Below are 24305 nucleotides of genomic sequence, written 5' to 3'. Positions count from 1 at the left end.
CTAGAGGCCCGATGCACAAAATTCGTGCAAGAATAGGCCTTCCTTCCCCCTGCTGCCGACACCAGCTTCCCTCTGGCACCCAGGACCCGGGCTTCCCTCCGTCCTGGCTTCATCCAGAAGGTCATCCAGAAGGATGTCAGATCTAATTAGCTATTACACTTTTATTATTATAGAAGATTTGCTCAGTATCTACTAAACACACACTTCCTGAATGTAGCAGGGATAAATAAAATATATATCATGGTCTCTAATCCTCAATCTGTGTGAATTCAAAACTTACAAAACAAAATTATGACCATATTCAAGTAAGGTCAAGACATGGGAAATAAAATTCAGGTTTTTTTTTTTTTTCAGTCTTACACCTAAACTTTCTATAGTCTGTTATGTAATGCCAGCCAGGCTGGGAGCCTGAAAATGACATTTCCTCTGCCAGCTGTGCTCCCATTATGTTCTAGCAATGTGAGGCACTCCTGGGAGATGAGCAGGCAGGAGGAAGAAAAAAGTGTATCTGGTTTGTGCTTGGGGACTGGATGCAGGTGCTGACATTTGTGGCAGCAGGGATTCCGGAGCCCTGGTGGCGGTATCGCCTCTTTGACAGTTTAGCACGTGCAGTGAAATAACCTCCCAAAACAGCTTCCCTTCCTTGGACTTAATATCCCTTTTCATGTTTTGTTGTTCCAACATTTATACTTCCCTTTTTGTTCTTCTGTCCTAGCAATATCTTTGCAAACAATGCCCTATATTCAATTCCCTCTGAGATACCTAGCACGGTTTCTGTTTCCTGACTGGATTCTGACTGATACAGTAGAGATAGCCAAGGTGAGCTCCAGGTTTCATTTTGGCTTAGCAACTAGATGAAGAATACTACCATTACTGAAGTAGACTGGAAAATTACTAGGCTTGGCCATGTTGAATTTGAGATGCCTATGAGATAACACAGGTAAAGGTGTAACAGGTATTTAGGTATACTGCCCGGGAGCTCTAAGAAGAGGTGTGAATTGGAGATATACTAGTAATTCTGAGAGTCAGCAGCATCCAAATGTAGTGGAAGTCATGGGGGGGGGGGGGGGTGTAGATGAAATTGACTAGTGCAGGATTATATAATGAAAAAGGGCTAAAGACTAAGACTTGAAAAAAACTCATATTCACAAGGTAGAAGACATAAGTTAGTAAATGAGACTTAAGAAGGAATGCCAGAAAAGTAGGGGAATGGACTATTAACAAAGTGAAGGAAAAAGGAATGAAGGGTATAACTGATTCTGTCACAGATGCTGAGAGTTTTGGTAAGATGAGATCTATAAACTCAATATGACTACTATCCTCATTTAATAGAATTAAATGGGAAAACTGTATTAATGAATACTGAAAAGAAATATAGTAAAAAGAAGACTGGAATGATAAACAAGACATACCTATTCCTAGCTCTGCCACTAACTGCTACACAGCCTGCAGTAAGGCTTTTCATTTTTCAATCTGAGAAATGAGAAGACTAGACTAGATCAGTAAGTAGCTTTACACCTTTTGAGTAGAAGAATCCTTTTTACATATACAATCTTAATAGCAATTCTATTTTTTTAAAAAAATATAGTTTTATTGACTTCAGAGAGGAAGGGAGAAGGAGTGAGGGCTAGAAACATCAATGATAAGAGAGAATTATTGATCAGCTGCCTCCTGCACACCCTTATAGGGGATTGAGCCCATAACCCCAGGCATGTGTTCTACAGGGTTCAATTCTGGAACTGAACTGTGACCTCCTGGTTCATAGGTCGATGCTCAACCACTGAGCACACTGGCCGGCCTTAATAGCAACTCTAAACTGTACAGATTTCAGTAGAGTTGCTCTGGTTAAAGCAAGATTGAAGTTCCATTTTCCTGCTTACTCTCCATTCTCTTCCTTTTCATTATTATAAAAATGTCAGGTGAAAGCAAAAATAACTCTAATTAACTTACCTGTATCTTCCAAATTTTAGTGAGTTCATCTAAAGATAATTTACTGCCCAAGAGTTCAATAATTCCCTTTATACGATCACAGTACTGCGCTTGGTCTATGTTGCCTAAGAGAAGAAACAGCAGAGGGGCAGGCAGGTACAGTGAACACTGACTTTGTAAATATGATTCTAGTAATTCAAAGCAATATTAACTTTCTATAAGATTATTCAAAGGCTAATCAAAGCAACAATTTCATAGCCTTTTTTATACAAAAATATTATTTATAATTATGTATGAGGTAATATTATTTTAAAAGCAACTTACCTTCCAGTGCAATTGAAAGAACTGAGTTTTCAACTAGCCAATCTAACAATCTGTCTGTATCTATAGCATTCTTCACAGATTTGGATAAAGTGCTATCTTCTATTAGTTTGGTTACCTAAAAACAAATAAACAAAACACACCAGGATTATTGACGGAAAGTAATGCAAATATGCATAATCAAAATCTTCACATATATACATATCCTGTGACTTTTATAGTGTTACAATATGGTCTGACAAGTAGCTAAAATATATCAAAGGCCAGTTATCAGACAAAACAGATTACTTGTGATATCTTTTTTAAAAAGTATGGAGCCATTCTCATGGCTCAGACTTCCTGGGCCACTCTTGACTGCCTCAGGGATAAGCATCTGACCCAAATTTTAATCAAGGCATGTCCTCCAAATTCTATACTTGGGACCGAAGAGCAAGTACTAGTCCCTCCAGGGTGCTCCTACCATATGAAGGATGTTACTCTGCCGGTAGAGGAACAACAAAACCAACAAGCTCAGAAAAGCAGAATTAAGACTTCGAAAGAGTCTTGGATGCAGTCAGGTCTTGAATTCTAATTGTTCTTGTTGCCCACATGTCTTCCTGCCCCTTACATGGTTTGGCTAGTCAATTCTTTGTTCATATGAAACAGCCCAGCCTTCTTCCACTAAATTTCTCTATGGCCTAGGACAGCGGTCGCCAACCTTTCAGACCTCACAGACCACCAGCAGTCTGCAGACGACCAGTTGGCGACCGCTGGCCTAGGATGATTTAAGATGAGCTTATTTCACTTGCAGCTAAGAATCTTAGTTAATACAAAACTGAAGGAAAAAGATTGGAATTATTATAACTCAACTCTATTGGTTCCATCTGTCACTCACCAAAATCAACTATGTAAACACATTTGAAATATAATAAAAGGAATTGTACCCATAGGCTAAAAAATAAATCTCAAACTGTGTATGTCAAGAAATTATGTTCTAGGAAATATCACGAAAGCATCAAATATTTCAAACATTTCAGAGAACAAATTTTTAATATAATCTAAAAAAGTCACGTTATTAACATAATTAGAGGCCTGTGCCCTCTCGCAATCTGGGACCCCTTGGGGGATGTCAGACTGCTGGTTTCAGCCCGATCCCTGCAGGCCAGGCCGAGGGACCCCACCAGTGCATGAATCTGTGCACTGGGCCAGTTTCAACCTGATCTCTGCAGGCCACGCCAAGGTACCCTACCAGTGCATGGATGCACCAAACCTCTAGTATGCATGTAAGATCTTTGGTTAATCTCTTCTCACCCTCCCCCTTCCCTCTGAGATTCAGTCTGTTCCATGTTTCCATGCCTGTGCCTTAAGTGTCTGCCCCCTGGTGGTCAGTGCACCTCATAGCTACTGGTCAAATGGTCGAACAGTCCGCTGGTCGCTTAGGCTTTTATATACATAGATTATAAACATACACACCATTTCACATATAATCACATCCCTTTTTTGTATGATTACAAGAAATTGTTCATTTCCCAACATTTTTATATAATAACCGTAAGTTTTGGCAGAACTTAAAGTGTCTGTGCTTTAAGTCTTCTAGAAACAAATGAAAAACTTACTTCTTTGAGGGAATTCATTTTAGCGCTAAAATGGGGTGATTTCAGCATGCGCAGTAGGATGTCTAATCGAAGGTCGTCCACTACGGTCACCAGTTCTGGTTGGAAGCGCATGCAAAGTAACTTGATGGCAGACAAAAGCTCGGGGATACTAACCAATCTCTTTTATGAAAAACACATACACACACACAAAAACAAAAAAGGAAACATGAAAACATTTTTATCCCAATTCTTACACACACAGGAAATACAGGACATTTTCAATAACAATGGTCTGTGCTATCTGATACTCCACATGGTCAATCAGCTGCATTTTGCTTCTCAACATGGGTGAGCAATGGAAAGGAAAGGATCCTGTGAGAAATTCAAGGCAGACAAATAAATCATGTTGTTGCATATTTAACTGCTTTAAACAAATTTGGATAAACTTTTAGTACTGAATTATTTTAAAGCTTCTTCATTGCTATACAAATTACATTAAAATCAACATGTTAGTAAAATTCTGAATGTCGTCACTGAGAACCCTATATTTATTCTATTGACTGAGATAGCACCAACCATTTATGCTTCAGAAGCAGAATTTTTCAATTAGAAAATGTATAATTAATTTGATATGAGTTGTACAGAACCAGAATCCAAAGAACAATGGAGTGTGAACTGAGCCCCAAGTCCTGGCTCTGCTTCCATGGACCAATAGGCACTGGGGCCTGTCTGCTGGAGACAGCACTTACCTTGTCTTTGAGGTCCTTTTCCTCCACACTCCGCACATCCTGGATTGTAGTAAGGATGACCGGGTCTAGCATAGGCTACAGAAAAAAAGTACTACCTTAATAAAAAGTCCTGAATCTGTCCTAAAATTAGAGAGGAGATACTTCTTCATTCACCTTCCACAAAGGAGACAGTGCAATTCTAGTAGCAGAGCTAACACTACCTTGCTAATACCATTCCAAGAAAACCTTTAACTGCATTTATGCCTCAGCTTCTTTAATAGCAGAGGGGGGAATCCCTGTAATTACGACCTTATAACAGTAACTTTAAAGAGCAACCAAAGACATATGGACTTTTAAAAATTAAGCACGAATATGTATTAATTTTGTAATAAAGTAAATATTTTGCATTTGATTTTAAAAAATGAATATAAGCACAGAGCACAAAATATATGCTATTATATGCACTACTTTTGCTTGCTGATATAAATGAGGCCCATAGATGAGACTCACACAACACATTACTCCAGGATGGTAGCATAATCAGACAACTAACTGTAAACAGTATGTGGGAAGTAGTCAAATACTAGCTAAATCTAAATGATCACTTCCATCTAAGTAAAATAATTTTTAAAACTTATCTGGTGATGAAAGAAGATGAACAATATTTGGCTGTGAAAGCTAAGAAGACATTAGCAATGAGTTAAAATGACATCAGGCAATTAACCAAATAGAATTTTTAATGTTGGTTGTACAGTGAGGACTGAGGGCTGTTAGGGTAAAGTCAAGGCACACTGTTCTTGTCAGCACGTGCCAGCCCTGCTTCTCACTGTAACTCTGTGAGATAAGCATGATTAGCATCACCATTTTACAGATAAGGAAGTCAAGGCACAGAAGTTACATCAAAATCGCACAAGTAACAAATGGTAGAAACAACTATTAATTTATGGCAAGTAACATGGTATGACTATGGCATGAATTTAAGGTTGGGTAGTTCAATATAATAAAATAAAGATGAAGTTAAATATCCTTTGGTTGGAAAGTCATCTACTTTTTTACTCTTTTTCAAGTAATCCTATACTTGTATATAAAACCTGAAATTTCTAAAGAACTTAGTATTAACTAGCAGCTGGAATATTTATGATGAATCTCTTTCCACGGAGCACTGCATGCATTTAAAAATCCAATCTTGGCTTTGTTACTAAAAAGCCAATTATTAAATTATTAATTCTTGTTAAATTATTAAATATTCAAATCACTTTGCCTCTTTGTGTCTTAGTGTTTCAGTTACAAAATTAATGGTTACAGTTACATGCTTACTAAGTTGAAAGAATACTAGATGTTTATCAAGAGCTTAATACCCAGAATGAAAAAATCCTGTCATTCTATTTCATTTGAAAATCTTGCAGTATTACTTTGACATCTAAAGAAGACATCAACACTGGAAATAGCAGAAATTTCCAGAACCTACTAAAAAAATTGTATCTCCCTTGTTAAAATGGCCCTAAGTAAATCATGTTTTAGAAAGAAGGAATTGTGGATAGAAAACATTGCCCTCAAAGGACACGGCGCTTTTAAATTTACAGTGATTTTAAAAAATCTCTAACAGTTACCAGTTTCACATACTTATTTATAAATAAAATAATAAATGGAGGTATTTCAGTGTGATATTTTATTCAGTAAAGCTTGTTAACTGAAATGGAAAGGAAATGAGAGTATAATAGGCCTTAAGCACTACAAAACCGAACACTCACAGCTTTGAGTATTCTATGATCTGTTGACTTACAACATGCAGAGACAGGAAATCAGACAAGATATACTATCAAGCTGTTATTCGGTAGTGAGAGATTCAGCTAGTAAGTTAGTCTAGTGGGTTGTTCAACATTGATCTAATTTAATACATAATGGTACTGAACCTTAAAAATCCTGTGAAGGGAGTGGGATTTATGCAGCCTTTTTACAGACAAGGAAATGAAGAAAAATATATGCTGTTATATATATAAACTAGAGGCCTGGTGCACAAAATTTGTGCACATGGAGGGGGGCGGGTCCCTCAGCCCGAACTGCACCTTCTCGAACCTCCTCGAACCTCCATGGAGCAGGCCTGAGCCATCAGTCGGACATCCTTAGTGCTGCTGTGGAGGCGGGAGTGGCTTCCATCACCGCTGCTGCGCTAGCCAGCCATGAGCCCAGCTTCTGGCTGAGCAGCGCTCCCCCTGTGGGAGCGTACTGACCACCAGGGGACAGCTCCTGCATTGAGCATCTGCCCCATGGTTGTCAGTGTGTGTCGTAGCAACCGGTCGTTTCTGCTGTTCTGTCGATTTGCATATTAGCCTTTTGTTATATAGGATAATGTCATATTATGGACGAGGCCTCTAATTCAATTTTTTTTAGGTAAAGGGAGGGGAAGAATTTTCACTTGAGCCTGAAGCTAAAATTGCCCTTAGCTCAAAAATCTGCATACCACTGAGACACATCTTGATGAGGCTCATTCTGAACCCATACACTGTTCTATTATGTGTATAAGTATTGGGAGCTATCTTATCTCTTTAGTGAAAGGAACCTTTTGTTATGTTACAATGACTAACTTTATCTCATGAGTTGTGTTTTGGCTTCAAGCCTGCAAGTATTCATGCAGCAACTTCAGCGCTTCTGGTTCAATATTTACCTGGCATATCTTTTATTTTATTTTCTCTAAATCTTTCTAGATTTTTATGTATTAGATAGGAATAGCCCATGGACACAAACAGTAGTCTGGCTAAGGCCTGGAAGGGGTGGGTGCAGGGTGGAGGAGATCAATGGGGGGAAAAAAACTAAAACAAAGGGACATCTGTAATACTTTCAACAATAAAGATACATTTTAAATAAAGAAAAATATCTTAGTTGAAAAGTTTTATGTGAAATAATATAATTGCTCTACACTGTACTTTATATTCTCAACTCCTCTCAAAGAGATATTAATTGACCCTATGTCACTTAATATTAATTGACCCCATGTTCAATGACTGCAGGACTGACTTCCACCACACCGACCCAGCACTGATTGCCATGGGGCTGCGATCAGACCCTGCTTTTTTCTCCCGATCTATTCCAGGCCGAGGGTTCCGACTCAGTGAAACCCGGGTCAGTCTTTGCATCGTGCAAGTGGAATCACTAAGGCCTATTTGAGAGTTGCCAAGGCTGGGAGCGTGATCTTGGAATAGTTAAAAACACGTTCGTGAAGGGATGCTAAGGGTTCTCATCAAAAAGCCCACACGTGTCTGTGCTCCACCAACAGGGTTGCTTTAACACAGAAGCCTCCATCCGCAAGCCCACCGGCTCCAGGAGCGGGCGGGAGGTTGAAAGTGGCTGTGGGTAGAGGAGGCCGGTGCCAGGCAACTTGGCAGGTGTCGTCAAAGGCTTGGCTGTCTGAGCCCCAAGCGCTGGGAGACAGGCTCTGACGTCACCACCGCGCAGAGGATTTGACAGCAGCGGCTTCAGAGCTTGTTGCTATTTTGTTTTATTTATATCTCCTTTTCCCTTTAAACCTCTAGGTTGCCTTTGTTGGAGAGAGGAGCAGCCTTTGCAGCCTCTTCGGTGGAGAGCAGGCCTTCGATCTGGGTTCACACGTAGCCAGACAGAGTCGTTTAGAAACATGTGTGGGTCTTGCATTATTTGCTCTGTTACCGATAAAGAGGGTTTTAGATTCTGGCACGTAAATATGTTTCCTGCTTATCCACGATGGCAGGCCAAGCGCAGCCACAGTTCTTCACTCCTTTGCAGGCCTCCGTCCAAGGGCGGCGGTGCAGGCACTTCACATAGGGAGGGGGACTGAGAGCAGGAGGGGCAGCCATGCTTTTCCCAGACCTGCTATCTCAGTCCCCATCTTCCTGCTCTGGGTCTGTAGGGTCTTCCTTTTGAGGCGGATTCAGGCATCTGGGGGACATGTTTATCACATGCTGTTTTCCGTGTGGGTGGTCAACAGGGGGGTGTTCCTGAATCAGGCTTCCTTCGGCATTGCAGTGAGGGGGGAGGGGAGACAGCATGAAGGTGCAAACACAACTCATGGGGACTTCTCGCTGAGCACCTTCTGTATACCTTCCTTACACCTGGTGGGCGTCTTCCCTCAGAAAGGGCGCTCCCTATGTCTTCGACCAGTAGGCGTGTGTGTGTGTGTGTGTGTGTGGGGGGGGGGGGGGGGGGGGTGCGGATGAGGCTGGTTGGCTGCTGCAGTGCCCTCATAGCCAGTGTCAGCGGGTGGGGCAGAGTACCTGGGACCCTGGATTCCCTCTGGGGTTTGCAGAATCGCCCCCGCTCACCTGAAGCACCTAAAATAGTCGGGGTGCCCACTGCTCAGAGGCTCCTGTGAGCTCATGGAGGTGGGCCCTTGGTCATCGGTTTTTATTTTTTTACTACATTTCTTCCGTGTACAGTGATCACACTTCATCTGGAGCAGGGTAGGCTCAAGTGACCTTGTGGAGCGTCTAGGGCGGGGAAGCAGCCGCAGTGCCATGGTTGTCAGTGCCTGCAGCTCCGGACCACCCCACTTCGTTTTAAACGCAAACCCGCCTTGGACAGGCCTTCAAAGTCTTTTTTCCTTCTGTCTGCTCACATTCAAGTGCTGGCAGTGCTGGTCCCTTGGTGCCTGGCCTGTCCTCTTCAGATTCAACCTGCAGGACTACTAAGGGAGCCAGTCCAAGGGAGGGGAAGCAGCCTCAGTGCTGATTGTGGTCACGGGCTGCAGGCAAGGCGGCACCTCCGATCACGATCACTGGCTGGGGGGTGGGCAAAGGGGGCCCCGGTTCTCCAATCCAGGGCTGAGGGGGCAGGGCAAAGGCGGCCCTCAGGGCTCTTGCCTACTGCCTGGGTTTCCAATCACTGTTCTTCCGTCCTTCCCCTTTCGCCTCCTATCATTGTGCCTATATATGCAAATTAACCACCATCTTTCTTGGCAGTTAATTTGCATATCGCCCTGATTAGCCAATGGGAAGCGTAGTGAAGGTATGGTCAATTACCCTTTTTGTCTTTTATTAGATTAGATTACATTTATAAAATGATAAATTAAAAAGGAAAGTAATCTCAAATGTTAGAGGTCTCCTAGACCTTAAATTATTAATCATTTAAAATTTTTCTTCTGCTGATATTTCCACTAGAAGTTACTCTGAATTAGGTACAATTCTGGACAAACCTGATAAAAAGATAATTACTGTTTGTATGTCTTAGATCACTTTCTGAAGTAAATGTAAATGGCCCAAACTTACCTGAACCACTGAGGAATTGAGGTACTCTGCACACACCCCTAAGGGCTGCACCAATGCTGAGACTGCCTGAAAAAAGACAGTGAAGGTTAGAAATAAATGTAAGTGGGAGCTTTTCCTTCAACATTAAACAAATTCCTTTCACTATGTCAGAGAAAATTTTAAATAGAAGTTTTATCAAGTCACAAATGAATAACTAGGCCAACTAAACTCTTGGGTAGAAAGAATTGATATAAATATGTCAATCCATTTAAATTATTATACAAAGTTAATGTAATTTAAATAACAGCATGCCAATAAAACTTTTTTGGAGGACTAGCTGAAATGATTCTGAAGTTCATGTTATACAATACTGAAAATTTCTATTTGAAAAAGGAGAAAAGGGGAGAACGGTTGGGGAAGGAGTGAAATGTGCCATTAACAAAAAAATATTTAAGGCTTCCATGAAGAACACTATAAAAGTATACTGAAATATATACAAGAAGGCTCAAATAAATGAGGAGATACTGTGTTCTTACATGAAAAGGATTAGTAGTACTATCTATAAATTTAACACAATCTCAATGGGATTTTCTGCAGGAGAACCTACCATTTTGATTATATTCAGAAGAGTAAAAATATGAGAATGATAAATAAAACTGTAAAGTATAAAGTGAAATGAGTGTTTTTATAACCCTAAGATGGGAAGAACATTCCCCAAGCAAGTTATGAAACTTTTAAGCCATTAAGAAAAATAATGACTACATAAAATTTTGAAGCTTCTATGTAGCCAGCAATAAAAATGAAAAGAGAAGCAAAAGACCGAAAGAAAAAAAATCTACAAACACACAAAATAAACATGGCTTGGATAAGCTTACTATAAAAAGAATTCCTGAAATTTATCAAAACAAAAAACCAAAAGAGACCTACATAACTGGGTCAAGTTAAAGAAGAAATAGAAACAGCCAATAATTGTATGATGAAATGCTCAAATTCACAGAAAATTGGAATATTACAAATTAAATAAAATATCATTTCCTATCCATCATATTGAAAAATTAAAGATTGAAAATAATCAGCACTAATAAAAGGATTAGGAAATGACTTTGTGAGGAAGAGATTTAGCACTAGCAATTATAATTTTAAGATGTATGTAAGTCTCTAACCCAGAAATCCCGTTTTCCAGAAACCTATCCTTCAAAAATGGTCGCATATACAAATAAAGACAAATTTACATGGAACACTCTCCACAATAGCAAAAACTTAGAAATAATCCAATGCTCATTAATAGATGATTGCATCATGGTACAACTTCTGTAGGAATACAGAGGAGCCATTAAAAACACTGATAGTACTAACCTGGAAAGATGTCCATGATATAATGTTAAATGAAAAAATGCTACTAGGCATAGCTTGATTATAATTTATTCTTAAAGAGAGAAAGAACAAGTAGAGATGTATTTTATGTAAATTTAGAAAAAACTCAGAAAGGCTAAGCCTAAAATGGTAACCATTTTCTAGGAGGTAGGTATATTTGTGTGGTGGGGACAGAGTGCAAGAAAGGCAAATTTCACTTCTTATTCTGAACAGATATTAATTTTAACTGATGGACTGTGAATGGTCTCCCTCCCCCAGTATTTTTCAAATTCAAAATATTTAATGTGAGTGTAAATGTTAATGTAAAATGAAACATTAAATTGTACTCCATTTATCATATGGCCTAAATTTATTCTGGGACATAGTCACCTTCTTAACTGGTCCGAAATCAGGCATTTATTGTGAAATTTTCATCATACTTTTTAAGAGTCTCAATTTTGGAATCTCTTTCTCCTAGGCCTGAATTTTACCATCCCTCAAAACAACCTAAACAATATAATTCTACATCAACTGCAACACACAACACAGTTGTTGTAAAAAATGGTCTGAACTGAGGAAAAAATCTTGGAAAAATCTTTAACCTCAAGACATTTGAAAATAATGACAATAAGCTCAGATCCCTATATATCTATCTTTAACCAATTTTCATCCAAGTAGGGTAGAAATTTTGGCTGCTCTGTATTTTTTTTTAATCCTCACCTAAGACCATGCTTTTATTGATTTTAGGGAAAGAGAAAGGGGAAGGGAAGAAGAGAAACATTGGCTGCCTCCTGCACATGCCCCAACTGGGGATGGAACACACAACCTGGACATGTGTCCTGACCGGGAATCAAACCTGAGACCTTTCAGTGTACAGGACAAAGCTCCAACCAACTGAGCCATGCCAGCCAGGGCTGTGTTAACCTTTTTAAAAAAATGAAGTTAAATTTCTGATATCAGCTGAATAAAACCCTCTATCTTAATAGGTTTGTTTTATTTTTGCTTTTTAAAATCACTACCTATTATCTTCCTGGTCAACAGTCATTTCTAACATAGTTTATTCAATGGGGATAAAACAACAGCCCAACAACCTAGCTAATGCTCAGGGAAGGTGGAAGAGGCTTCCTGATCAGGGTCAGTGGAAGTACTTGTGATCTGGCAGACATCTGATCTTTAAGGACAAACAGTGCGTAGCAAGCAAGGGTCAGTCTATTACCAACCATAACATCAGTCTTTTTCCTTGACTGTTATGTCCCTCATGCAAAGATTAGTCATGGTCCCACAGAAATAACTGTTACTCTAACCACAATTTGCATCACGTAGGCATATAATTTTACATATAATTTTCTGCTCTGATCTATTTACAGTAGCTAGCACAGTGTCTTATACATGGAAAGTACGTAAGTGTTTGTTTTTTAAATCCTCATCTGAGGATATTTTTTCCATTGATTTTCAGAGAGAGTGGAAGGGAGGGGAGAGGAGGAGAGAGAGAAAGGAAAACATCGATGTGTGAGAGAGAGACATCAATTAGATGCCTCCCTCACAAACCCCTACAGGGGCTAGGGAACCCATAACCAAGGTACGTGCCCTTGACTAGGAATCGAATCTGTGACCCTCTAACCATTGAGCAAAACTGGCAAGGGCTACATAAGTTGTTTTTAATTGAATGACTAATTACCTAGAGAACAGAATAAAGTGCTCTCAGCTATGAACAGGTCAGCAGTCTGTGCAAAATTAAAGATTAAATTATTTCCCTAACCACAAGGTTAAATTTTTTTGAGAAAATGAAGTTGACATGAAAAGATAATGGTGTTGCACCTGAAGGATGATTCTCAGCTCCTTTTACAGCCCTCTGTTATCTATGCATCGCTGTAACACCAAAAAGCTTACTATACAACCTTAAAGTATTTTATTTGTGCCTGATTCTATGAAATAAATTGATTTAACTGAGGCATAAAATTGTTATGTACACAAAATACTTGCCACATATACCAATTGTCCTTAAATAACAAGAAAATTGCATGTAGCCATCACAAATTAAGAGAAAAATACCATATGTAAAGGGCAACTAATGAAATAACACCCTATATTGAAATTTGGTTGTTATGAATAAGAGTAAGCATTTCTATGGTTATCAAAACCATGGAAGCTGGCTCTGTAAAGACTATATTATACTGTAACATTTAATTTATGTGACCAGGTCATGTCCCTTGGTTACATAACAACACAAATATAAAGTGAACTTCCATATCAGGCACATGTAGGGGCTTAACTTACCCCAAGTTCTATATCTTCTGAACGGAGCTTAGCTTGAATTGCTGCAAATCCACCCAATTCTCCAAACTGGAAAGAAGGTACAAGTTCATTTTAAAATGCCACACATTAATATTTTAAGCAAGGAATTAAGGCTAATGTTCTACTCTATCAATGCACTCTATGCCCGTGACACACTCACTGCAGGAGATGTGCTGAGTCCTAAGGCTGGTGTCCACCTGGATAAACATCATGCATAAAAAAGAGGAAGGGACTATAAAACCTGTCTCCCTAGGAAAAAATTCTGATTATTCTCTCTAGTTGTCATCTACTTAATATACTAAATTCCCGGAAATTTTATTAGAACATGAAAAGTAAGTCATTAATAAAAGCTGTATACCTTGTTTACCAAATCCACAACCCATCCATGAGGTTCCTGTGAGAAAAGAAAATAGAAATTGAGATGGCAATATAAAAAGTTCCGATGAACTCTTATATTTCTTTTATTCTAAAAAATACTGGATAAACATGTATTAAAATCTGAAAAATATTTTGAAAGGCTCTGACATAACTATATATAATTTTAGAAGTCTCTAAGTCTATATTATAACGGTACCTATTTGTTTGTTATAAGTAATTTTTTGTTTTTGTATTTCTTCCACTATGCTTTAAGCTATGAATCATGTTTTATTACTCCTTACATTAAGAAAAATGGCCTTTTAATTTATATCTCCAAAACACAGAATAATGTCAGACACAGTATATGGTCAATAAATGATTGAACATTTACTTCTGAACCTCTACTTCTGATAAAGAACCTCTATTCTGCTAAAGCAATGGACAGGTTTTTATCCACTAACTTGACTTCTTTCAACTGTTTCTTAACAACCAGTTGTTTGATCAAGGGATTGTTTAAATTATGTTCTCCTTGTGGATATAACGCTATTCACACATTGTAGGACTTGGAAGATATAAAGATACTGGTTCTGTACTTGAAAACAAAACTGTTAATGCTTATGGAGTTTAAAAGAAAATTATACATGAAACTACTAAATTATTTTTTCTAGGTATAATTAGTCAATTCAAATGATTTCAAATAAGGAACTGGGATAGCTATTAAACTGGGGTTCTGATAATTCAGTAAACAGGGAGGGCACTGATGTTATGCAGTCATTTCTTATTTCACTCAACATCACTTCAAGTCCATAAAATTCTTCATGATGTTAGATAACATCTATGGAAAAATATAGAATATCTAAAAAAAAAAAGAAAGGTCAGCAATTTTGTGAGTCATACGGAATATTTGTCATTTTTCATAGACTGTTTTAACTCTTCTGTGTAAACTGTTACTTTTACAGTACAGAAACCTTTTTCAATACATTTCTCAATAAAAGATGAAACAAAATTATGTTTACCTTTTGGAAAGTAGATACAGGTGAGATAGCAAACATATTTCCCTCTCCGAACACTTCTGCCCAATTCCTTTGAGACACTTTCATTCTGTTTTTAAAATGGTATTCATTATCAGGATTGAAAGCCTAGATTCAAAGAGAACATAGAAACATTATTATTATTTATTTCTAGAGCAACACATATTAGCATTAGAAAAGATAAAAATACAGCCTTGGGCTCCTTTATTAACGGAATCTTACAAGTATCCTCACAAAGCATACTCTTTAGCTGATGTCCTGTTCAACATTTGCTGTGAGGGAAGAGAAGGAGGTAACAGGCTGATTCAAGCAAGGGGATATCAATGCTCAAGATATCCTAGGGCTGCCACAGGCAGAGCTGAGCAGAAAGGCAGTGAAGACAGAAGTTAGGAGGGTAAACAAGAGCATTCCTTCTTCAAGCACTACTATTGCTGGTCAGGAAAAAAGGCCAGAAAGCAAACTACATGAACACCCTATGTGAAAGTATTTATGTCGTAAATAACCAGGGAGACATAAGGAAAGATATTTAATCATTCTAAGAACTGAAAAAAACTACTAAAATTAGAAAGGAATTTCTTTAAAAGTGAAAACAGAATGGTTGCTCTGCTTTCAAAATAAAAAGCAAGGATCCTAACAGCTAAGTTAATATCTTTAATGATGATATAGTCACTCATTAAGTACAAGTCATTGGATAGTAGGTATGTTAAACAAAATATAAAACAAAGCACTTCATATTTTGGAGATACTATACCATTGTAAGCACACCCAGGAGACCAATGGGAATTGGATCTTGTTTTATTCTCTCTGCAACCAGTTCTATTAAGAGCATCAACATGTTGTAGATCCCTTCATGAATTTCAGTACCCCACTTGTGAACAGCACTTGATGTTAGGAGCTACAAAAACATGAAGGACACTTTAGAGTCTAATTTGAAAAGGAAAAAAGTCAACAGTTTATTAGTTCAGTCTCAAACAATCAAGAGATTATTAGCATAATACGTTTTATGCAGATGATTTATTTTAAAAGACCCATAGCTGTACCAGTTTTTTAATCCACTCATCTGCTGGGAAGGCAGAGGAGGTTGGGGGGAAGAGGGAGAGATCAACCAAAGGACTTGTACACATGCATATAAGCATAACCAATGAATACAGACATGAGGGGGGTGAGGGGATGGGATAGGGACACATATGTAATACCTTAATCAATAAAGAAAATTAAAAAATAATAATAAACATTTTAAAAAAGACCCATAGCTGTAGTCCATCTACTCATTCATGTATTTCAGTCAACACTGAGTTTTGCTGTTGAACTTTAATTCCCTTACATCAGCGGTTCTCAACCTGTGGGTCGCGACCCTTTTGGCAGTCAAATGACCCTTTCACAGGGGTCGCCTAAGACCATCCTGCATATCAGATATTTACATTACGATTCATAACAGTAGCAACATTACACTTATGAAGTAGCAACGAAAATAATTTTATGATTGGGTCACAACATGAGGAACTGTATTTAAAAGGCCAGAAGGTTGAGAACCACTGCCTTATATTAAAGAAGTTAGTTAAAAAAAGTTTAATTTGCTCCTGTACTTTTCAACATTACTAGAAAAAGTTAAGTGGCTTAGAGCAAATAGATCAACTCCTGATACTGTGTTTTCTCGCTGTGTGGCCTTGGACAAATGTACCAAAGTTTTCAAAGGCTCAGTTAGTTCTCTCATCTCTAAAGAGGAAAGTTCCTACCAACTTTACACAGATGTTATGATTATCAAAGGATGTAACTAATGTGAAAGTATTTTACAAATTGTGAGGTATTATTATTAATTTAGCTTGGAGATAACCATTAACCAATATTCCTGGAGTCTAAGAAATGAATTTCATATTTCATGGATTCTAATGTACACATTCTTTTTATGATTGTTTATATCTCAGAAACAGGACTGCATCTTCCCACCTGCTGACCAGATTACAACAGGATTCTGAATGTGAAAAAATATTTAGAAATACCTTACCAGTTTATTTTGCTTTTTGGTTTGTATAAAAGTAATATTCAACTTTAAAAAATGTTTAAGTAAATCAAAATAGCTCTAAGTGATAAGGCACTGCAATATTGTTTATTTTGTAGCTCTTTTTCTTAAATATAAGCATAACATATAAAACAATGGTGCATCTTATACTCAGCATCTTACATTTGTTAAAAAGAGGGAACAGGCACACAGATGAATCTAAAATCATCATTAATGAATTTCCCCAATCCTCAGTATTCTATTCCATGAGGGAGTCTAATTCAGAAACAATGGCTAGAAGAGGGAATGAGAACTCAAAGGATTCAGCTTATTAAAATAATGGTAAACTGACACAGTGATTTCATGTTTGCATAAGATTTCCCTTCAGAGAGAAAATACAGTGCAATAAAAATTTAATCGTGGCCACATTAAGAAGCTCTTAACAAAAGCAGCCTAAGAGAGCTCAAACTTCTTTAGCTGCAGAGGAAAAGAAAACCTCAGTTCCAGATTTTTGACATTCCAATTAGTTGCACTATTTGCTCAAATGAGCAATAATCATAAGACCGATTTTTATATAAACCAAGGAGTGTTTTTTTGCTTGCCTATATAGTCTTCTTATATTTAAAAGTTAAAGCAGCAGAGATTAACATTTGAGAAGCTTCATAGTGACAATAACAAAAAAAAGTAGGTGGATTAAGCACTATTCTCTCTGTTGCCATCTCACGTATTCAGTTTTTAATTGGAAAATGAAGTTCTGTCTTCCAGAAGAGATGGGGAGGGACAGGCAGGCCCTGGTGGGGAAGATGCATACCTGTGCACTATGGCTACACCTACATTTTTCCCCATGCCTCAATATACTAGTAAAGAATCCAGGCTGGCCTGAAGGAGTAAGGTGAAGAAAACAGAAATGACAACCAAGCTCCTTTTGTGCATCTTATTCATACAGTGCTTATTAATTACTTATACCCTTCTAAAAAATTTGAGGCAGCTTATAAGAAAACCCTAGAGAAGTGGGTTAGAAGGAGAGTCATCATACCAGAAAACACAGCTAAGGAAACCAAGACCAATTATATAAAACACTCCGAGTTTCCCGGCAGCCAAGTCTAAAGGCACACAGAATTCTGTAGCTCTTCCGATTTAATAAAGGAAAGCATGCCTTAGTGATGGGAGGAGAATCTTTTTTAAAGTTCTAAACACTAAAGAAATTTAACAGGCATTTTTACATAAACAACCATGAACAATACAACGCAGGGTGCCCTTGTGCTCACAGTTTTACAGAGAAACCCCCAAACAACCCCCTGATCATTTGTTATACTAGTACCAACAGCTGAGGGCATAATATAAAACAGTCCTCTGAAGCATCTCTGTATAGAATTAGAGTATTATATTCCAAAAATGCAACTTGCTAGGAATTGACAGGGCTCTCTGGATCTGGAGATCATCAACCTAAAGGTCCTTTCCTTACGCTAATAAATCCTTTCCATAACTTTGCATTTTTCTGTCTCTGTAAATGTAGGCATGTATTATACTAGAGGCCCGATGCACAAAATTCGTGCAAGGGGCTCGGCCCTCGCAGCTGAGGCAGCTTGCCTCTGTGGCTTGCCTCGGCCCTCACAGCCCTGGCTTCATCCAGAAGGACGTTGGGAGGGTCTTTTGGCTGTCTGGTTTAATTAGCATATTACACTTTTATTATTATAGATGTCTCACAGTTTGTTACAATACTACCCTGATTCTTACAAGAATTTTTAAAAACTTAAAATAATTTTAAACTACAAATTGGTCGATGAATTCATCCAAAATGAAGATAAATTCTCATTGCAAATAATCCCTAACTGAATGACAATTTTATTTATTTATTTTTTAAATATATTTTTACTGATTTCAGAGAGGAAGGGGGAGGTAGAGAGATAGAAACATCAATGATGAGAATCATTGATTGGCTGCCTCTTGCACCCCCCCATACTGGGGATCAAGTTCACAACCCAGGCATGTGCCCTTGACCAGAATCAAACCTGGGACCCCTCAGTCCACAGGCTGATGCTCTATCCACTGAGCAAAACCAGCTAGGGCCGAATGACAATTTTAAAGATTTCTTCCCTTTTTCAAAGACGAAGCTATTTTTTGTTCCTATAATTAATTTTGTTATTTTTTAAGTCGTGAATCAAAGGAGATTCTATCTGTCAAGATGCAGATGAGAATAATAGTTTGCATATGAACAGTTTATTTCACTGGGTTTAAACTTTACCCATCTGTAGTTGTAGTGATTTACTTGCATGAGACAAAAATGGTTGTCAAAACCCAGAAGTACCAGACAGCAGGAGACTCGTTTATTCTTTTTTAAAAAAATATATTTTTATTGATTTCAGAGAGGAAGGGAGAGGGAGATATAGAAACATGAATGATGAGAATCATTGATCAGCTGCCTCTTGCTCTTCCCCCCACCAGGGATCAAGCTCACAACCCAGGCATGTGCCCTTGAACAGAATCAAACCCGGGACCTTTAGTCCACAGGCCAACGCTCTATCCACTGAGACAAACAGCTAGGGCTCATTTATTCTTTCAACAAAGATTTACTAAATCTTTTCTTTGAGCTCAGCACTGGCTACACGCTGGGGAAAACTACAGTGTCTATGACATTGCCCCGGTTCTTGTGGGAATTCAGGACTCATCCTGAAAAGGGAATCTTCCTTCCTTGAGTTAGAAAAACAAGTCCTGTGGTCTCCTATTATCACTCTATCCCACACACATGCTGTCATCCGCATGTCATTCTGCCAGCAAGAATACTCAATTCAGTCAAACTTTCTGTAGTTTAAAACATCTGCTTCTACCTCAGTAAAATAAGTATAAAATGGCTTGTATTCTGATAAATATTATCTTCCTAAGTGCCACAATCCTTAGTTTAGTAAGATGTCTAATTTCCTAGTATAATATTTTAACCTTAACAATTAAATAGCAGAAGTGATAGTCAACCAAAGACATGTGCAAGCAAATAAATACAAAAGAAGCAAATCATTTATAAGCCCCAAATTTACAGCTACTTTTTTCATATTAGAGGATTCCTCAGTTGAACAAGATTCATAAACTGGTCTCACACATAAAAAACTAAAACAAAAAGCCTGTTCAACTTCAACCCCAGCACAAAATAAATCAGCTGAGCACATATTTCTTACCTTTTTAAATGCTTCAGGCATACACCTATCCATAAATCTTTTACAATTCTCATCAGACTCAGAAAGACCTAAGTAAAATAAATGAAAAAATATGCCTTAGATTTTTAAGTAGTTTGTAGAGACCATATGTACCATTTCAAATTCATACACCTGGAACTATTTATGATAGAAACCTTGATTCTTAAGGGATTATTAAAAGCAGAATGTATACATTCTGATGAAGGAACAGGCTGAGAAACAATCACAGTATTTATTTATTAGTACCACAATATATTTATTTTTACTTATTATTAATATACACTTGTTAAATAGTATAATAAATAAATATTAATTAGAACTGAAATGGTTGAACTTATGTTTCCATGTCAGAGTAACTTCAAATGACCCGATTAAATCGTAATATGTAAAAACCCAGGGTCCGTAAGCCCTACCGAAGGCTCAACTGAACACCAGAAGTCAGTCCTGTAGTCAGTGCTGGGTTGCTGTGGTGACCCAGCACTAACTGCTGCGGGTGTGGGCGCAGCGACCCAGCACTGACTGCCGAGGAGGCTGTGGATCAGGCCCAGAGAGAGAGGCAGGGTCTGATCCGCAGCCTCCATGGCAGCTGTTGATCAGCCCTTGCCTCTCCTTCTCTCCAGGCTTCACCAGTAGCCGTGTCTCTCTCTTTTTCTCTGGGTCTCCGCAGGGGCTACTGATCAGCCTCACCTCTCTCATCAGGCCCAGAGATAGGCCAGAGATGCTGACTGGCATAGAAACAGACCAATCAGAACCAAATCTGGGTGAACTGTGAGGAGCCAATGGCTGCCTAGGAGGCAGAGCTTTTGACGCTGACTGGCATAGAAACCGACCAATCAGAACCAAGTTGGCTGTCACGGAAGGGCCATTGGGGGCGAGATCAGGCTGGCAGGAGAGGGTAGTTGGGGGCAAGATCAGGCTGCCAGGGGAGGGCAGTTGGGGACAACCAGGCTGGCAAGGGAGGGCAGTTGGGGGCAATATCAAGCTGGCAAAGGAGGGCAGTTGGGGGTGAGATCAGGCTGGCAGGGGAGGGCAGTTAGGGGTGATCAGGCAGTCAGAGGCAGTTGGGGGCAAGATTAGGCAGGCAGTCAGGCAGGCAGGCAGGCAGAGGCAGTTAGGGACGTGCACTGGGCCACTTGTAACTAATAAAACCAAACACTAACTACTTACCATTACTTTCCTAAACAGCTCTATAAAATATAAATATTCTCAATAAATGCCAAAAATCACTCTTCTTCCTTAAAACAAACTGATTAACTGTGTAACAAAATGCACAGAATGGTGCCTGGCACACAGTAAGTGATAACTTGCTAAGTGAATGCATGCTGAACACATTTTCTTTTTTCGGAACCACTGCCTATCACAGTATCTACATCCTAATAGGCACTTAATAAATGTTGCTGCTGAAAAGCCAGTAATAAACGTACCAGAAAATTGCCCATTAGGATTAAATCTAATCCTGTGAAAACATTTCCTACCTACTAATGTGCCTCATATTTAATCATGGTGGTAAACTATGCACACTTTTAATAAGGAGGAAAAAACACACATAACAGTGGCCCAATTCTTACTTTACAATTGAATTCAATATGAAAAAGAAATTATTTTCTCTTTAAAACATACTATAGAAGCTTCCTTATATTGACACCCGTTCTTCCAACTTAGTGTTATTTTATTACTCTACTAGTTTAATATTTGTAAAGCACTTAAGATAGTGCCAAACATGTAAGTACAAAATGTCTGTTAAATAAATATTACCTTCTCTTAAAAAAATAAAAAGCCAATGAATTGGGACTTTTAAAGTGCTCCAAGCTTCTGTGGAAAAGTTAATTTCAATTTATAAGTTTTTTCAATTACATTTTAAAGAATCTTACACTCTATTGGAGCTGGATGAAAACAGTTGATTTAATTCAAAGCTTTAAATATTCCACAGGGGATAAGCAAAGAATAGAGTAAATGTTCTAAGATTATAAAGTCAGGTCTCTTAGTAAAAAACAAAAAAATCTGCTCATGAGTTCTGAAGTCTGAAAACTTACCAAGTCTTGCAAGGTAGGTAGACGCCAACAAGCATTTTCCTAGTGATTCTTCTCTCTTGTAAGGGATGGACCAATGATCAGTCAAAACACGGCTTTCCAGTTCATATAAGTTTGTTGTAGGGAATTCAATTCCTTCCCCTGAGCAGTTTCCATTTTCATCATTCTTCTGACAAATAGGGATTATGGTAAAAAAAAAAAACCAACAGTGACTACTTTAAATTTTTTTTATTTAACACTGAGCAGATGCTTAATCAATAGAAGCTAATAAATAATACCAATAGTGTAGATTCCAAATTTCTTTCTCATAACTTGAATTTAATGATAAGAGTTCAGTGGTGACAGTAACAGCTATCGTGGGAGAGTATGGAAACCCTACTGATGTCGTGTCAGGAGTGAGTCAGTGGTGAGGAATGGAGGCAGCAGGTATCTCTGGAGAAATTTATCAAAATTGACCAAGACTATGTAGTCTCAAACTTTATTAGAGTGGCCTTCTTACTCCCCCTCAGAAGGCAAGCTCATCTCATTCTTCAAAGATGAACCTTCTCATTATAAAATAGCAAACCTACCTTCACCTGCAGCCATCCTATTCTCCCCATTTTTGTTGTTTTGTTTTGTTTTTCTTCACTAGAAGGATTAATTTCTTCTGCCTGCTCCCTCTTCTGGATATGCTAGATCCGTTCCCCTCACCTCCCAGGACAGCACACTCCCCTGTTCTCCTTTGGTGGATCTGGCTGGTTCCATTCTATCTCCCCTTCTGGTACAACCTCCCCTTCCTGGCCATCAAGTATTGGAGTTTCTCAAACCTCAATGCTATTTCTCAAACCTCTGGCTCTTCTCATTATACTCCAGAGAATGGCACATCTGTTTAGCAGCACAGCCAGAAACCAGGACTCATCCTCTTTTTTTGTTGATAATTTCAAGATTTTTTAAATTGAATTTATTGGGGTGCCATTGGTTAATAAGACTATGTTTCAGGTGTACAATTCTATAATACATCATCTGTATATTATATTGTGTGTTCACCACCCCAAGTCAAGCCTCCTATCACTATTTATCCCCCCTTTTCTCTCTTCTACCTCCCCTCAATTCCCCTTTCCCTCTGATGATCACCATAGGTCTGTACCTATGAGTTGTCTTTTTCTTTGCCTAATCCCTTCATCTTTCCCACCAAGTACCCCAATCCCACTCCCATCTGACAGCTATCAGTCTGTTCTCTGTATTTATGAGTCTGTTTCTATTCTGTTTGTTAAGTTTATTTTGTTAGGTTCCACACACAAGTAGAATCATATGGTATTTGTATTTCTCTGACTGGCTTATTTCAATTAGCATAATACTCCCCAGGTCCATCCATGCTGTTGCAATAGGTAAGATTTCCTCTTTCATAGCTAAGAACCAGGGACTCATTCTTAAAACCCGTGCTCCCATCTTCACCCCCAAAGACCAGGATTAGACCTAAACTTCTCTCAAATCTATACTTCTGTACAGCTCCGCCGAGATGCCACCATTCCTCCAATACTCTTTCAGAGAAGCCTTTCCAGAATTTCCAAACTACATATGTCAAACTCCTTTAAACCAGTGAGTTTCAACCTTTTTCATCTCATGGCACACACAAACTAATTACTAAAACTCTGCAGCACACCAAAAAATACATTATATATTTTGCCAATCTGACTTAAGTAAACCAAAGGCATAATTTTCATTCATTCACACGGGCGGCTATTGTTGTGTTGGTTATTGTTATTTTTAAATTTGACAGTCTACAGGAAAAGAGGTCAGTGGCTCTGACTACATACTCAAGGTATTGCACGCTTTAAAATTCTGGCGGCATATGCTGTGGCACACCGGTTGAAATTGCTGCTTTCAACCCTTATTAGAGTTAGGGACTCACCCATAGTGGTAGAGACCTGGAAGGGGTTCTAAGGGAAGTACTCTCACAGGGTGATTTATATACAGTAGGTCCTCGGGTTACGTTGGAGATCTATTCCTACAATGCGACATAACGCGATTTTCGCCATAAGTCGGAACCCACCTACAGAAGCACCTACATCACTCACATGGAGCACACACACAGCAGCAATGAAGTGAAACAGTAAAAAAATTTAAAAGATAACAATTCCTGACCTTTACTTGTGGTAAATAAATAAAACATAAAGGACACATGTACATACGTCGAAATGACGAAGCTTTTTTTTAAATAAATACTGTAAATGGGAAATGGCAATGTAACTCAAGGACTGCCTGCATATAAAACCCTAATCGACTGAAGAGCGGAACAACCAGT

General features: G+C 38.5%; 1 protein-coding gene across 1 annotated transcript in view; it reads right to left on the bottom strand.

Moving 5' to 3' along the window:
* Window positions 1–24305, bottom strand: part of USP24 (ubiquitin specific peptidase 24) — a gene marked incomplete at its 5' end in the record, with an annotated part of 128613 nt that overhangs the window by 76789 nt on the left and 27519 nt on the right. Inside the window, 11 exons of the mRNA XM_081088466.1 lie at window positions 1951–2054; window positions 2254–2368; window positions 3846–4004; window positions 4574–4648; window positions 9790–9855; window positions 13399–13464; window positions 13775–13810; window positions 14790–14912; window positions 15556–15699; window positions 19974–20041; window positions 22025–22190. Coding sequence (XP_080944592.1) covers window positions 1951–2054; window positions 2254–2368; window positions 3846–4004; window positions 4574–4648; window positions 9790–9855; window positions 13399–13464; window positions 13775–13810; window positions 14790–14912; window positions 15556–15699; window positions 19974–20041; window positions 22025–22190 — 1122 coding nt within the window. The remainder of the gene's footprint in view (window positions 1–1950; window positions 2055–2253; window positions 2369–3845; window positions 4005–4573; window positions 4649–9789; window positions 9856–13398; window positions 13465–13774; window positions 13811–14789; window positions 14913–15555; window positions 15700–19973; window positions 20042–22024; window positions 22191–24305) is intronic.

The sequence above is a fragment of the Myotis nattereri genome, assembly GCF_964212035.1.
Source record: "Myotis nattereri genome assembly, chromosome: 3".
Lineage (NCBI taxonomy): Eukaryota > Metazoa > Chordata > Mammalia > Chiroptera > Vespertilionidae > Myotis > Myotis nattereri.
This window is presented reverse-complemented; position numbering and strand designations above follow the sequence as displayed.